This window comes from Indicator indicator, chromosome Z, assembly GCF_027791375.1.
Source record: "Indicator indicator isolate 239-I01 chromosome Z, UM_Iind_1.1, whole genome shotgun sequence".
In the NCBI taxonomy this organism is placed as follows: Eukaryota; Metazoa; Chordata; class Aves; order Piciformes; family Indicatoridae; genus Indicator; species Indicator indicator.
This window is the reverse complement of record NC_072053.1, coordinates 7,974,699-7,989,957: the sequence shown is the minus strand read 5'-3', so window position 1 is coordinate 7,989,957 and position 15,259 is coordinate 7,974,699. Positions and strand designations below refer to the sequence as shown.

Sequence of the window (15,259 nt, the reverse complement as noted above, 5' to 3'; positions counted from 1 at the left end):
AAGTCATCTTGACAGACTGAAAGAGTTGGGGCTGTTCAGTCTGGAGAAGAGAAGGCTCCAAGGTGACGTCCTTGTGCCCTTCCAGTATCTGAAGGGGCTACAAGTGTGATGGTTTTAAGACTGTCTTTTTAATTTTCCTTCACAAAGTTTGAGCAGTGAAGGTGAAGGAATGTAAATAAATCACTGTTGAGTGTAAGAAAGCAAAATAATGATTAAACTCTTCCATTGGAGAGATAGAAATGTTTAAGAATCCCTACTCAAAACAAGGTTGGGGAGTTGGGCAGTTCTCAGCTTGCTCAACTTCTGTCTGCTGCTTCTTCTTTTCTGGCTGAAGATACCACACTGACCTTGACAAGCTAACAGCCTCTCTGCTTCTTGGCTCTCTGCCTTCTGCCAGGGAGTCTGGGGGGATTCTTTCTGGCTGGGAGGGGGGAGGCCCCTTGGGGAAGCAAAGGGAGCTTGGTTGTGCTTTTATGTTGATTGTACATATTTGTAAATGTTGTGAATAGTGTCTGTTTGTACAGATTCATTGCATTGCATCAGAGATTGTAGTTTTGTATGTAAATACAGCTTGCATTTGCTTCCAGACTGAGCTAGCCTGGTCACTGTCAGTATGGGAGGGGGATTTCAGCTCTCACACTGTCCCTGGGGAGGGACTTTTTAGGCTATCAGGGAGTGACAGGATTAGGGGGAATGGAATAAAGCTGGAAGTGGGGAGATTCAGACTGGACATAGGGAAGAAGTTCTTCCCCATGAGAGTGGTGAGAGCCTGGAATGGGTTGTGCAGGGAGGTGGTTGAGGCCCCATCCCTGGAGGTGTTTGCAGCCAGGCTGGATGAGGCTCTGGCCAGCCTGCTGTAGTGTGAGGTGTCCCTGCCCATGGCAGGGGGGCTGTGAGGTGGCTTTTCACCCTGCTGCCTGCCCTCAGGATCCTGAACTCCTCCATCTCATGGTCATTGCAGCGAAATCTGCCTTTCACTTTCACATCCCTAACAAGCCTCTCCTTGTTGGTGAGCATGAGATGCTGCAGACCACCTCACCTCTCTTCTCTATCACTTGGAAGGAGTAAATTATCATCAGTGCACTCCAGGAACCTTCTGGGTTGCTTAAGATGCTGATGCACCTTGCACACCCCTACCCTAGATGTTGGTTTGTCCTTGTGAAAACTGGGCCAATATTCCCATTACTCCAAGATGGATGAGCAAGCTTTCTACCAGCCCTTCTCAAGGAGCTTCACTTGTTGTTCCTGTCACCATTATTTTGCCTGCAATTACTGCACTAATTATCAGCCTTTTTATTCTTATCATATTGACAAATAAGCCAAAAATCCCCTATAAAAATACATTAGTGTGCAACTCATATAATTTATAGAGCAAAGAACACAAATTCATTTCCATGCAGCTGTTCTAACCTTATCTGTTCTCCCTAGGAATAGGGAGACTGCACAATCAATATAAAAATGAATTAATGACAAAAGGGAACTCTGTTTTGCACATTGTATGTGTGAAAGATGAATTCAGTGGGATGTGGATGTTCCATAAAAGGAGCTGTGTGTAAACCTGGATTTGACTTTACTATTCCCCTACATCTAGTTGAGGGTTTGTGGTGGGTTGGGTTTTTTGGCCTGGTTTTGTTTTTTTTTATATGCTTCATGTTGCTATATCAGAAGGGGTTGTAGGCTGCTGATTTTCTACAGAATTAATCTTAACTTTGATCCCTTTTGTCACACTTTTGTGCAGGAGTTCTGAAGAAAGCTGGTGGGGAGCTTTTAATAGGAGAAACCAGAGCAAATGAAACCAGTGTGCTTCATGAGCAGTTCCTTCAGGTAGAAGAGGTGAGCATGGAAGGAGTCTCACACTTTGCAAGGGATTTTCTTCTGTCTGTGTCTCCAGTGTAGTCTGCTACCATCTTCATTGTAAACACCTGTTTTCAGAGCTGCGTTATCTAGCTACTGCCATTTATTTCTCTACTGCCATTAATTTTTAGGTGCAAAGTCTTAGTTAAGATGAAATCTAACAAGGTTCATGAAGAAGACTCCTGAAGATTTAATAACAGAATGCATTTAACATCAGAACTGTTAGGTAACACAAAACAGAGCAGTGAAAAAAAAATGGTAAATATAATAACATTCTTCAGTCTTAAATATGTTTCTAAATGCAGTAGCATCTTAACAAGGTCTGTCAAGTTGCTAGCAGTTAATAATAATGATGCTGCCTACAGAGTTGTACTCACACCATGTAGAGTTTCCATGATGGAACAAACCATTGTGCTCTGTAGAGCATAGCTGCAAGATGAAGGTCTGGTCTGGCTTCCATTTATTACTAAACAAAGTTTTACTGCTGGGTTTATGGGACCTCGATGCTCTAACAAGTCTCATACCTTCTGAGAGTGGAATTCAACAGAATCACAGCATATTAGGGTGAAAAGGGACCTCTGGAAATCATCCAGTCCAACTCCCTTACTTCAGCAGAGCACCTACAGCAGCTTGCCCAGGAACACAATGGCCAGGGGGGGTTGGAATCTCTCCAAAGAAGACTCCACAACCTCTCTGGGCAGCCTGCTCCAGGGCTCCAGCACCCTTACCTTGAAGAAGTTTCTCTTCCTGCTCAGATGGAACCTCCTGAGTTCTAGTTTGTACCCTTTGCCCCTTGTCCTGTCCCTGGACACCAATGACATGAACCTGACCCCAGCCTCTTGCCCCCTGCAGCTTCTTTAGCTCTTGCTCAGATCCCCTCTGGCACTGCTCTTCTCCAGGCTCTCAGCCCCAGGGCTCTCAACCTTTGCTCCTCACAGAGATGCTCCAGGCCCCCCAGCAGCTTTGTAGCCTCCACTGAACTCTCTTGAACTGGGGAGGCAAACTGGACCCAGGACTCCATATGTGGCTTGACTAGGGCAGAGTAAAAGGGGAAGAGAACCTCCCTCAAGCTGTTGGCCAAATTCTTTCATGCACCCCAGGGTGCCTTTGACCTTGGCCAAGAGAGCACACTGCTTTCATTTCCCTCATGTCCCAGTTTAAATGCTAAAATGACTTCTTAAAATGTGTTTTGCATCATTTTGTGAGACTACTGTTCCTGTAACTTATAGATTATAGAGAAGAGTATTTTGAGAGGATTGACTCAAAATGAAAAAAAAAAGGAAGTGCAAAATGGTTGTTTGTGGGGGTGCTGCATTTGTGCTTGTTGGAGTTGAGAGCTGCTTTGTGGAGAAGGATCTGGGGCTGTTGATTGATGGCCAGCTGAACATGACCCTGCAATGTGCTCAGGTGATGAAGGAGACCATCAGCATCCTGCCTTGGATCAGGAATGCTGTGGCCATCAGGACCAGGGAAGTGATTGTACCCCTGTGCTGGGCACTGGTGAGGCTACACCTTGAGTCCTGGGTTCACTTTTGTGCCCCTCACTCCAAGAAGGAGCTGGAGCAGGTCTAGAGAAGGGCAGCAAAGCTGGGGAAGGGCCTTGAACACAAGTCCTATGAAGAGCAGCTGAAGGACCTGGAGCTATTTAGACTGGAGAAGAAGAGGCTGAGGGGAGACCTCATTGCTCTCTACAACTTCCTGAAAGAATACATTGGTCTCTTCTCTCTAGTTTCAGGTGATAGAAGGAGAAGAAATGGCCTGAAACTCTGCCAGGGGAGGTTTAGGTTGAACATTAGGAACAATTTCTTCCCAGCAAGGTTCTCAGGCACTGAAACAGTTTGGCCCAGGGAGCTGTATGAAAGTCTCATGGATGTGGTGCTGAGGGCTGTGGTTTACTGGCAGTGGCTTAGCAGTAATGGTGGGACTCTGAGCTTTAGGCAAGTGGTTGGGCATGATGATCTCAAAGGTCTTTCCCAAGCTCAACACTTCTGTGATTGTATGACTGGAGAAAGGGAAAGGAAGGAGGAGGAAACTTCTGAACTGGAGTGAGCTGGAAGGGCTTCACCCCGGAATCCTTCTCTTCTCCTATGCCCTGATGGTGGGGATTTTTGCTGTGCATTTTATGTCATTAAAAGATTCATTTTACAGTGGTGCAGTTCTCAGCTGACCACTTCTGGTGAGGTTTAACTCTGCTGGATGTCCTGTGAGCACTGCAAAACAAGATGAGTGGAAAAGCAATGATGTCCTACCATGCTGTCTTCTCACAACTTCAGACCTCTCTGGAAGGCAAGGAAATGATGCAAACCACAGCAAAAGCCAGCATTGGCTGAGAACTAGAAATCTCTATTTAAACAATTTAATCTTTGCCAAAACCAGCTTTAGAGAGGTGGAAATGCAGTGTTAAAAAACCACCAATCTTTCTAAACGTTCTCCTTGATATTCATTGTTCCAGTGGCTACATGCAGTGAGAATTATCTCAGGGCTTCCATTGTTAAACCACTGAAAATGGTTAGAAATATGTTTAAAAAAAAATACATTCTTTTAGAGGTTATAAGTTATGTAAAGTTAAAGCTTGGCTTTTAAAAAGCAGTTTAAACAGAATTTTTAAGGCCTTTTTTTTTTTTGACAAACTGACAACAATTGAACAATTTGAGTTAAATTTAATTTATTGTTTTGCACCTTCACTTTTGTTCGGTCTGTGTGCTGCTTCTAACATGATTTCATGGCTGGCAGACTATATTTCAAGTGATCAAAATGCATTTCAAAAGGTGATGTTGTCTTTTTTTTTTTTCTTTTAATTTAATGTTGGATGCTCATCTAAGTCCCAGGCAATAACACTCAGTAAAGAACTTGGACTGATTCACTATAAACGTGTTATTTCAGCCCATTTCACTGAATTTTGGCTGGAGAAACGCCTTTAAAGACCTCTCTTCTTCTGTGGCTCACTGTATAACAATAGCAATCGAGGATTTCTCAACTAAAATTCTCCAGCATGAGCAGAAAGAAGAGTTTTCAGCTGCAGGCTATGCAATGAGCCTTGTAAACAACCGGCAAATGAGGGAGTCCTGCGGAGCAGTCCAACAAGAGGAGCAACCAAAACGAATTGCTAAGGCAGGTATCAAAAGATCTGAAGTTTGAGGGGAGACAGAATGCCAAGGCTGTTTGCCATCTACACTTTGAAGTACTTACAGTACCATTAATATTCTATATCTTATATAAATGGAATTAAGAAGAAAGAGAGAGAGGCATTACGATGTGAGGCTGAACAGAGCTTTATACAATAGCCCATAGTCTACACTTGAAAGAATTAACTTTTAAACTTTGCTGGCTCTCTATTTTCTTTTTTTTTCCTTTTTTTTGTTTTAATACAAAAAGTTCTAAAACATTCTGATGAGTATCTGCTCTGTTACCAAGTGGTTTGATGGGAAAATGCTGGAAGCTTTGAAGCAGGAGCTGTAAAGGGATTCCCTATATTCATATCTTTGGATGTGTCATTCAGCTAAGCAGCATAACCAATAATATGCCCAGATTAAGAGTTCTTTGATTTGGCTGAAAGGTCATTTATATGATTAATTAAATTGTTGTTGGGTTTTTCGGTTGCTTGTTTATTTTTTTTCTAAGGAAATAGGTGTTGGGATTGTTTTTTGTTTTTTTCGCTTTCAGATTTGGAATGCTGTCAATCAATGTTGGCTTAAAAATGACAGATAAGCTTTGGGGAGGTAATTTTTTAGGTGAGCTCAATGTATGAATTTGCTGAGAGATGGCAAGCCTGTTTTCAAAATTCAGTATCAAGAAATGTGTTTGTGTATTTTTCCAAATGAATTAATTTAGAAGATTGTCACTGTTGACAAGGGATTCACCTCCCTCATGCTTTGAATGTGCAGCTAATGAAACCATGAGCAAAGCAAAGGCTAACAGAAGATGGTCTTAATTTTTGTTCCGTGATATACATTACCCAGCTTTAGAGAAAAAAAAAAAAAAAGGAAAAGAAAAAAGGAATGAAATGATTCACTTATTGTAGATAAATGTTTTTCTCCCTGTATAACAGGATGAAATGCTTGTGAAGCTGATTTCAAGTATTTATGTTTGATGCCAGTTTCATTGTTCAGGAAGCTGACCCCTGTGTGTATGAATGAAGCAGCACTAATAACTTGATGCCACCCTTTCTTTCCCTCAGTTCTGTGCTGACATCATGGAAGAACTTGACACATTGCTTCCATTGGCTCTGGCATGCAGAGATGATTCCCTTCAGGAAATTAGAGCCAACTTTGTAGAGGCCTGCAGCAAAGTGGCAACAGCTGTCCTGGCAAGGCTGGAGGAGAAGAGCAAAGATGTTCCCTCCAAGGCTCCCCTGCAAGACTTGCACGCCGCCCTCTCCACGGCGATCTATGTCTTGCAGCATTTCACAATGTATAGCAATTTAATGAGGGAAATGAGCAAAAAGTGAGTCCTTTTTTTTTTTTTTTTTCAACTTCTGATGGTTTAATTCAACCATAAACAACACAGGGCCTGGTTCCATTTCAGTGATGGCAGTGGAGTGGTAGTTTTTCCAAACAACATTGTATTTTTCAGCACACGCTGCCTGTGCTGTTTGTGGAAAGACCTGGGCCAAGGCTATTGATAATCCAAAGCAGCCATTGCAAAGCAAATTATTTATGTTTAAGATCTGCCTTTGATTTGCAGATCAATTTTTTTTTTTTATTTATTAAGCCTGAGTAAATAGGTTTGCCCAGTGAACTGAATGTACTCTGCTGTTGTCTCTTCACCCTGTGATTTCCTTTTCTGACCTTTGCAATAGGTGGATTCTTACAAGGTTCTGATTTAGCATGTGCCAGGTCTTAGAGGACAGGATAAATGCAACATCCCTCTGCTCTTCCCTCACTGTCTGCAATCAGAGATGTGAACAAGTACATCCAATTTGAGAGTTTTCATTAAAAAAATTAGAGAAATTACAAAGTAGTAGTCTAAGGCCTGAGACAGTGTTTGACCTTGGGGGGCAATGCAACTACATTTTCTGTGCTCTTGGGATGTTTTGACTTAAGAGGAATCTCTGTTTTTTGATCCCTGTGCTTTTGGCCATGTGTAATTTAAAAGCAAAAACTGGTCCTCTGGGGAGGGACACCTGACCGAGCCCAGTTTTCAAGGCATGTGTGATTTCTGCCAGGGTTGTGTGCTCTGCTGAGCTACCTCTGTTGTTTTACTCTCTCCTGCATGAAGTGTATCTGAGCCATAATGTTGCTCAATAGTTCCATGAGCCATAATGTTGCTCAATAATTCCACCTATGTGTATTTTGAAAGAGTTTTAGTGCAAGCCTATCACAAGTGATCTCTGCTCCCTGTGTTTTACATTTTGTCACGGTCAGTGCTGATGCAGTTGTGCTTCAACCCAGACTCTCCCAGTAAGAGAATGACAAATGTACTTTTATTTCAGAAAATAGGATGAAGAAATATATTTCTCAGTGACTTGGTTAAATGAGGATTTATGGAGGAGCAGATATATTTAAAGAACTTGTGAAACAAAGACCAGGTATTTTTCAGAATTGAATGCTAGCTTCAGACTCCAGGACCAAGAGGAAATGAATGATTGATACCTAATAATCAAAACCATTTGCAGTGCTGGGGGTTGTTACCTCCTACTGCACAGCCTTTCAATCTTTGCCTCTTTGATCATTCTCTCTGAACAGACCCCTGTTCCTAGTGCCTGTCCAACAATATCAGGAATTCATCAACGTTCTCCAGTTTCAAGTTACGGACTACTGCGTCAGAGTTTGTGCTACAAGCATTTTACAGGATGCTGAGAGCCACCACTGGGATGACTACAAAGCTTTTTATGAGGTGTGAGGTTAAGTTTACTGTGTCTCCCTTTTAAGAAATGTGTTTTACTGCTTGCCTAATTAGAAGCATAAGGTCAGCATTACTTTTACATAAGGATTATTGGAATTTGCTATTTGAAATAGCTGTTAGTGCAGGCAAATGCCTCTGTAGAAATGATGTAGGAAAGCAACAGTTACTTAAAGATGAGATAAATCATTACCATGGAGTGTTTGTGCCGTTTGCTTAATCAAATACTGTGTGTCAAGTTCAAGATGTTTATACAGAACTCAGTAAAGAAGATACTGTCATTTTTACTCTTCTTTACACATCCTCTGACATATGAAAGAGCTGTTGATTTTTATTTCTTTTTTTCTACCTCCTGGAATTTTAAAACCTGATTCTTTGATTTTTATTTTCAGTTTGTTCCCTTTTTTACCTCTTGTGAGTGAAGGATATAGCAAACAAAAATGGTCAATATAGTTACCTTCATCACTCAGCAATATGCTTCTGAAACAACTGATGCATTTCAAAGTCACAGATCTGCTCTTAGACTGTAATCCTAATGATCCAGTGTGGTGGGTTGAAAATTCCCCTCCAACAGTAAATTTGCCAGACCAGCCCAGTTGGAACTAAATGAAGGTATATTTACAAGCAAAACTACAATCTACAGTGAAATGCAATGAATATGTACAAAATACACAATATTTACAGGTGTTTACAGTTTATAAACAGCACAAGAACCCCCCTGGCCCAAAACCAGGGGATCTAATAGCTTCCCACTCCCTGCCTCCTTCTACCCCCTTTTGGACACAAAGGGAGGGACAAGAGAAAAGAGCAGAGGGTTATTTTGTTAGGCTTAGCCAAAACAATGCAGCCAAGGTCAAGCAGAAGACAGCAGAAGCAAGTTGTTAGTGTCTCCCAGAGCAAAGAAGCCAAAAGAGAGAAAGATTGTTTTGTACAACTAGTTTAAGTCAGTTATCTCTCCAATGAGATTGTTTAGAGTTATCATTTTTGCACCCAATAGAAATTTATTTACATTTTACCACTTTCTGTTCAAGATCTGTGAAAAATTTTTAAAGGCATAGCCTAAAACTACCACATCCAGTGAGAAAAACCCTAAGGATCAAGTGGATTATTTTTTTTCTTTCCAGTTAAACATAGATGTAGGATTGACATACACTATTTGGAGTTATTTTCACTCAAATTCAGGATGAACTGAAAGTATTGTGTGCTTTTATCAATGATCTCATGCAGAAAAAGTCCTGCCCTTACCAGGGCTCAGCACTGGGGCCAGTTCTCTTTAATATCTTTACCTGGACAAGGGGATTGAGACACCCTCAGTAAGTTTGCAGGTGACACCAGGTTGGGTGGCAGTGTTGATCTTCTTGAGAGTCGGAAGGCTCTACAGAAGGACCTGCCCAGGATGAATGAATGCAATGAGGCCAATAGAGTGAGATTCAATAAGGCCAAGAGCTGGGTCCTGCCCTTGGGTCACAACAACCTCATGAATGCTCCAGGCTTGAGGCAGAGTGGCTAAAAACTGCCCAGTGGGAAATGACCTGGGGGTGCTGGTTGACAGCAGTCTGAAAATGAGCCAGCAGTGTGCTCAGGTGGCCAGGAAGGCCACCAGCATCCTGGCCTGGACCAGCAATGGTGTGGGCAGCAGCACCAGGACAGTGATCATGCCTCTGGACTGGGCACTGGTGAGTCCTTGGTTCAGTTTTGGGCCCCTGGTTATAGTACAGATAGGGAGGTGCTGGAGTGTGCCCAAAGAAGGACAATGAAGCTGGTGGAGGGTCTATAGCACAAGTACCTATGAAGGAACTGAGGTTGTCCAGCCTGGAGAAAAGGAGGCTGAGGGAAGACCTTCTTGCTTTCTACAACTACCTGAAAGTGTGAAGCCAGGTGGGGTTCGATCTCTTCTCCCAAAGAAAAGTGACAGGACAAGAGGAACCAGCCTCATGTTGCCCTAGGGGAGGCTTATCTTGTACATGAGGAAAAATTTCTTTCCCAAAAGGGTTGTCAAGACCTGGCCCAGACTGTCCAGGGCAGTGTTAAAGTCCCCATCCCTGGAGGTGTTGAAAAGCAATGGAGATGGGGTGCTGACAGGGTTGAGCAGTGAATTTGAGGTGGGAAGTATGCAACTTCACATCATCACTCTGCTGTTTTTACTGAGCTGTGGGCCAAGGATGGACCATGGTCTGCTTAGAGGTGTAATGCTGAGCAGCTGCTACTTCTGTTGAGCTCTTGTAGGCATCCCAGAGACAACACGCAGCTGAAACTTTTGGCTTGAGAGCTTTCTCCTTCCAAGGTTTAAGCTCAGTAGGAAGCCTGACACTACCTCTGAAGTCATGCAGGTCCTGCTGAGCTAAGGAAACAAGAGTAGCTTATAGCCAGGTGCCAGAAGAGCTTACCACTCATCAAGAGCAGGCTCTGGTATGAGCTCCTGCCCTCCCAGTGGGAGCACACTCTTGCATCTGTGTGAGTTTCTCACAGCCCTGGCTGTGTTTTCAGTGGGATCCACTTCTGTAGACAGCATCATGGTCTTGCTGCATTAAGAGGAAGCTGCACTTGGCTCTCTGCCTCTGCTTGTCTTTTGACTAGCCCCGCTCTTGAACCTGGTTTAGGACAGGACCCTCAGTACCTTTCCTCCTTTGCCCCCCAGTTCCCTTTCTCCTTCACCCCCCAGTTTTGAGTATTAAAAGCAGCTATAATCTAGTGGAGGATGTCCCTGCTCACTGCAGGGGAATTGGACTACATGAGCTCTGGAGGTGCCATCCACCCCAAACCATGCTGTGGTTCTATGAGTCTATAATAAGATTCAGTCCTCATCTGTAAACCCTGAATACCATTTCTTAAAGGAAAAAAAAAAAAAGCCCACATTCCCTTGTGCTGCCACAAAATTAGCAAATACTTCTCTGTCCAGTGGCTTTGTGTGCATGAGGAGGGCAGAAGGAAGAGGAGGAAACCTTTCTTTCCTCATTCTTGTTTTGCATGCTTAATTACAAACTAAATGACAACCCTACACTTCAAGGATCACAGGGAGTTACTCTTCTCCTTTTTCCCCATAAAACAGGACTTTGAAGTGGTATTAGAAGGAACATATGATAGCCTTCCTTCCCACTCCCTTCTAATGAAGCTGTTTGACTTATTGGGTGTGTAAGTCATCCAGAAAAAAGACAAAACCACTGCAAGGAGGGAGAGGCAGGGGACAGTGTCTGTCTCTGATTACACAGAGCTGCATCTCTGCAGCCATTTATTTCTTTCTCTGTGCAATGATAAAGCCTGAGGAGAGCAAGATTGGTAGCAAATGGCTGTTACATTCTAGAAGAGAATTTTCTACCTTGTTAAAATAAGAATAGTGTATTTTTTAGTAGTATTGGACTTCCTTAACCCATTTAACAGAACTCCAGCATGGTGGGGGTTGGAAGGGACCTCCGGAAATCACCCAGTCCAACCCCCCTGCTATAGCAGGGCACCCACAGCAGCTTGCCCAGGAACAAAATGGCCAGGGGGGGTTGGAAGCTCTCCAAAGAAGAAGACTCCACAACCTCTCTGGGCAGCCTGCTCCAGGGCTCCAGCACCCTCACCTTGAAGAATTTTCTCTTCCTGTTCAGGTGGAGCCTCCTGGGTCCCAGTTTGTGCCCCTTGCCCCTTGTCCTGTCCCTGGGCACCATGACATGAGCCTGGCCCCAGCCAGGGCACAGCCCCTTTAGCTCTTGCTGAGCATTGCTCAGATCCCCTCTGGGGCTGCACTTCTCCAGGCTCAGCAGCCCCAGGGATCTCAGCTTTTGCTCCTCACAGAGATGCTCCAGGCCCCTCAGCATCTTCATAGCCTCCCCTGGACTCTCTCCAGCAGTTCCCTGTCTCTCTTGCACTGGGGGGCCCAAAACTGGACCCAGTACTCCAGATGTGGGCTGGCTAGAGCAGAGTAGTGGGGGAGAAGAACCTCCCTTGACCTGTTGGCCACACTCTGCCAAATGCACCTGCTTCTCCATCCTCCCTCTGGCATGCACCCCATCCAATAGTGATAAGTGGAATTAAAAGGAAAGCCAAAAGACCAGTTTTGATTAGAGGGTAAACACAGTGATTGAAACCATATCACATGAAGTTCTGGATGTGTCTCAGGACAGTGAAGCAGAGAGACAAGGGGCAATGGATATAAGCTACAACACAGAAGGTTCCACTTCAACATGAGGAGGAACTTCTTCACTGTGAAGGTCACAGAGCACTGGAACAAGCTTCACAGAGGGGTTGTGGAGCCTCCTTCTCTGGAGATTTTCAAGACCCGTCTGGATGTGTTCCTGTGTGACCTGTGCTGCATTCTATGGTCCTGCTCTGGCAGTGGGATTCATAGAGTCATAGAATCAGTCAGGGTTGGAAGGGACCACAAGGCTCATCCAGTTCCAACCCCCCTGCCATGGGCAGGGACACCTCACACTACAGCAGGCTGGCCAGAGCCTCATCCAGCCTGGCTGCAAACACCTCCAGGGATGGAGCCTCAACCACCTCCCTGCACAACCCATTCCAGGCTCTCACCACTCTCATGGGGAAGAACTTCTTCCTCACATCCAGTCTGAATCTCCCCACTTCCAGCTTTATTCCATTCCCCCCAGTCCTGTCACTCCCTGATAGCCTAAAAAGTCCCTCCCCAGCTTTCTTGTAGCCCTCTTCAGATCCTGGAAGGCCACAAGAAGGTCACCTGGGAGCCTTCTTTTCTCCAGACTGAACAGCCCCAACTCTTTCAGTCTCTCCTCATAGGAGAGGTGCTCCAAGGATTGGACTTGAAGATCTCCAGAGGTCCCTTCCAACCCCTAATATTTTTGTGAGATAGTAGCAATGAATTTTTGGTGATGATGTGGTGACTCTGATCTGAGTTTCCCATGCAGCACTCCCAGGTCCAAGCTGGCAGGGAGAGAAGCTGCCACTGGTGGAGTGCACTGAACACCCATTGTGCCCCTGGACCAGCTCTCCAGATGATGCTTTCAAGCAGAGGTTTTCATGTAGCAGACAGACATCAGCTGTAGCTTTGTGAACTTATGCTTTCTAATAGCCAGAGAATAAAGAATTGTCTGTTCAAAGATAATATTGAGTGGTTTACCTAATAAAGCCCAGCTGCTTGTTTCCTGATATGTAAGCTAAATAAAAGCTCACATCTGTTTGCATTATACAAAGCCTGCAAAAAATAGCAGATGTTTGCCAGCAGAATTGTCGGGAAATGGCAACAAATAGAAAAACAGGTCAGAAAAAGGGGGAATTAATCTCATTTAAGTCTCCAGTGAAACTGCTGCTTCTGCAGGGGAGGTAAAATGTTAGAGAAGAGATGTTGTTCAGTTTGCTGCTTTAAATTAAACAAAGCAGGGAAATTGAAGGGATTTGTGTACAGAGTTATGTAGTTAAAAAGGGTAAAATCCACCAACATCCAGTTTCTTAGAAAAATAAACACCCCCTGAGTTAGAAAAGCCAGCTCAGAATTGTATTCCTGGTTGCTGAGCTTGCATGGTTCTTGAAAAATTTTTAATTAGTTTTTATAGATTTTTAAAGCATGACCAAAATATAATACCTGCCATGAGGCATTCAAAATAGTTGGGGTTGTTTATTATTATTATTATTATTATTATTATTATTATTATTATTATTATTATTATTATTATTATTATTATTATTATTATTATTCCTTTATATATTTTATATATTATATATATAAAATAGATACTATATATAATATGTACTATATATTATATATATAATAGATACTATATGTAATATGTACTATATAATATATAATATATGTAATATATAATAATATTACATAGTAGTATTAATAATAATATTGTTGTTATTCTTCTGATTATTGTTGTTCTTAATAATAATAAATAATAATATTACCAAAATAAATTATCTGCCACGAAGCATTTAAAGTAATTTTATTATTATTGTTTCATTGTTCTCATTATTATTATTAATAATTTATCATTATTTTATTATTATTTATACCTTATATTAATATATCTATTAATATATCTATTAATATATCTATTAATATATAAATATTTTGTGATTATATTTTTATATTTATATTAATATTTATCATATTTTATTATTAATGATGTTTTTACTTTTTAATAAATATAATAATAATTCTGTATTGTCATCAGCATTATCATTAATAATAGGTATTGATTAAAATTAATAGTATTAATTTTTTAATAATAATTTCATTATTGTTATAATTTTTATTTTTTTTTTCATCTTGGTTAGTTTCTTCTGTAATAGTTGAAGTGTTTTTTCTTTTTTGCAAAAAAAAGAGAAATGTCAGTAAAATGTCAGTGAAATTTATTTAGAGGTTTTATTTCTGGATGAGTTCTACTGGAATGGATCTTAAAAGTAGTCCTGGTAATAGATCTAAGAAACCCAGACTGACAGAAACTAATGAAAAAATTATTACTTCTTTTTTCCTAGTAGTTATGAGATTTTGGAAAAATATAGAATGTTTGAAAAATATGGAATTTTTGAAAAATATGAAATTTGGTAGAAATATGAAAGTGTGAATATTTGTGAAAATTACAAGAAAAAAAGAAATAATGGGAAAATCTGAAATTGTGAATTGAATTATGAAGTAACCTTGTTCTTTCTTTGTCATGGAATAATACTGTAATTTTATTTCATATATATATATATATAAAAAAGAAGACATTATTTTGGCCATTATTTTGTTATCTCCATTTTTAGTGAATATTAGTCAATACTGTTTTAACTGTGTGGAAACACTTTTCAAGCCCTTGCTTGTGCAAACTCCCTCTTAATATACACTTAGAATAATTATAAATACACCTGAAAATAATTATGAAATACACTTAAAATGGTTTTATGCACACACACACACATCAAAACTTTTCCCCCCTTTTAATTTATTTTTGATCTTTCTTTTTAATTAGCTGTATTTTGAAACTCTCCTGCATTACATTTTTCTTTTCTGCATTAGGGAGACTCAGAAAATTGGACGTCTTCATGAATTGTTCTTCCTTGATTGATTTGTTTTTATTCTAAGTGGGATCTTGGTGATCCCAGTCACTAATCTAATGACAAGTTTAGTACTTTTGTTCATAATTTCAGAGAGTCATAGAATGTTAGGGGTTGGAAGAGAGCTCAAGAGATCATCCAGTCCAACCCCACTGCCAGTGCAGGGTCACCCAGGGCAGGTTACACATCCAGATGGGTTTTGGGTATCCCCAGAGAAGGAGGCTCCACAACCTCCCTGGGCAGCCTGCTCCAGGGCTTTGCCTCCCTCACAGTGAAACCTCTCTCCTATGGAACCTCCTCTGCTCCAGCTTGCCCCCATTGCCCTTTGTCCTGTCATTGGACATCCCTGAGCAGAGCCTGGCTCCATCCCTTCACATCTTTATCAAATGAGGGCAGCCCTCAGGCTCCTCTGCTCCAAGCTCAAGAGCCCCAAGCTCCCTCAGCCTGTTCTCATAGGGAGACGTTCCACTGCCTGCAGCAGCTTTGTGGCTCTGTGTTTGTCTCTCTCAAGCAGCAACTTTACTGTAGTTTTTAATATAAAACCCTGAGAACCATGGAATTGTTAGGA

The 15,259-nt window shown here is 41.8% G+C and overlaps 1 protein-coding gene across 1 annotated transcript in view; it reads left to right on the top strand.

Annotated features, from left to right (window-relative positions):
* Window positions 1-15,259, top strand: part of KIAA0825 (KIAA0825 ortholog) — a 143,748-nt gene that overhangs the window by 67,943 nt on the left and 60,546 nt on the right. Inside the window, exons 5-8 of the mRNA XM_054397995.1 lie at window positions 1,739-1,833; window positions 4,738-4,965; window positions 6,032-6,297; window positions 7,539-7,689. Of these exons, the coding sequence (XP_054253970.1) occupies window positions 1,739-1,833; window positions 4,738-4,965; window positions 6,032-6,297; window positions 7,539-7,689 (740 nt within the window). The remainder of the gene's footprint in view (window positions 1-1,738; window positions 1,834-4,737; window positions 4,966-6,031; window positions 6,298-7,538; window positions 7,690-15,259) is intronic.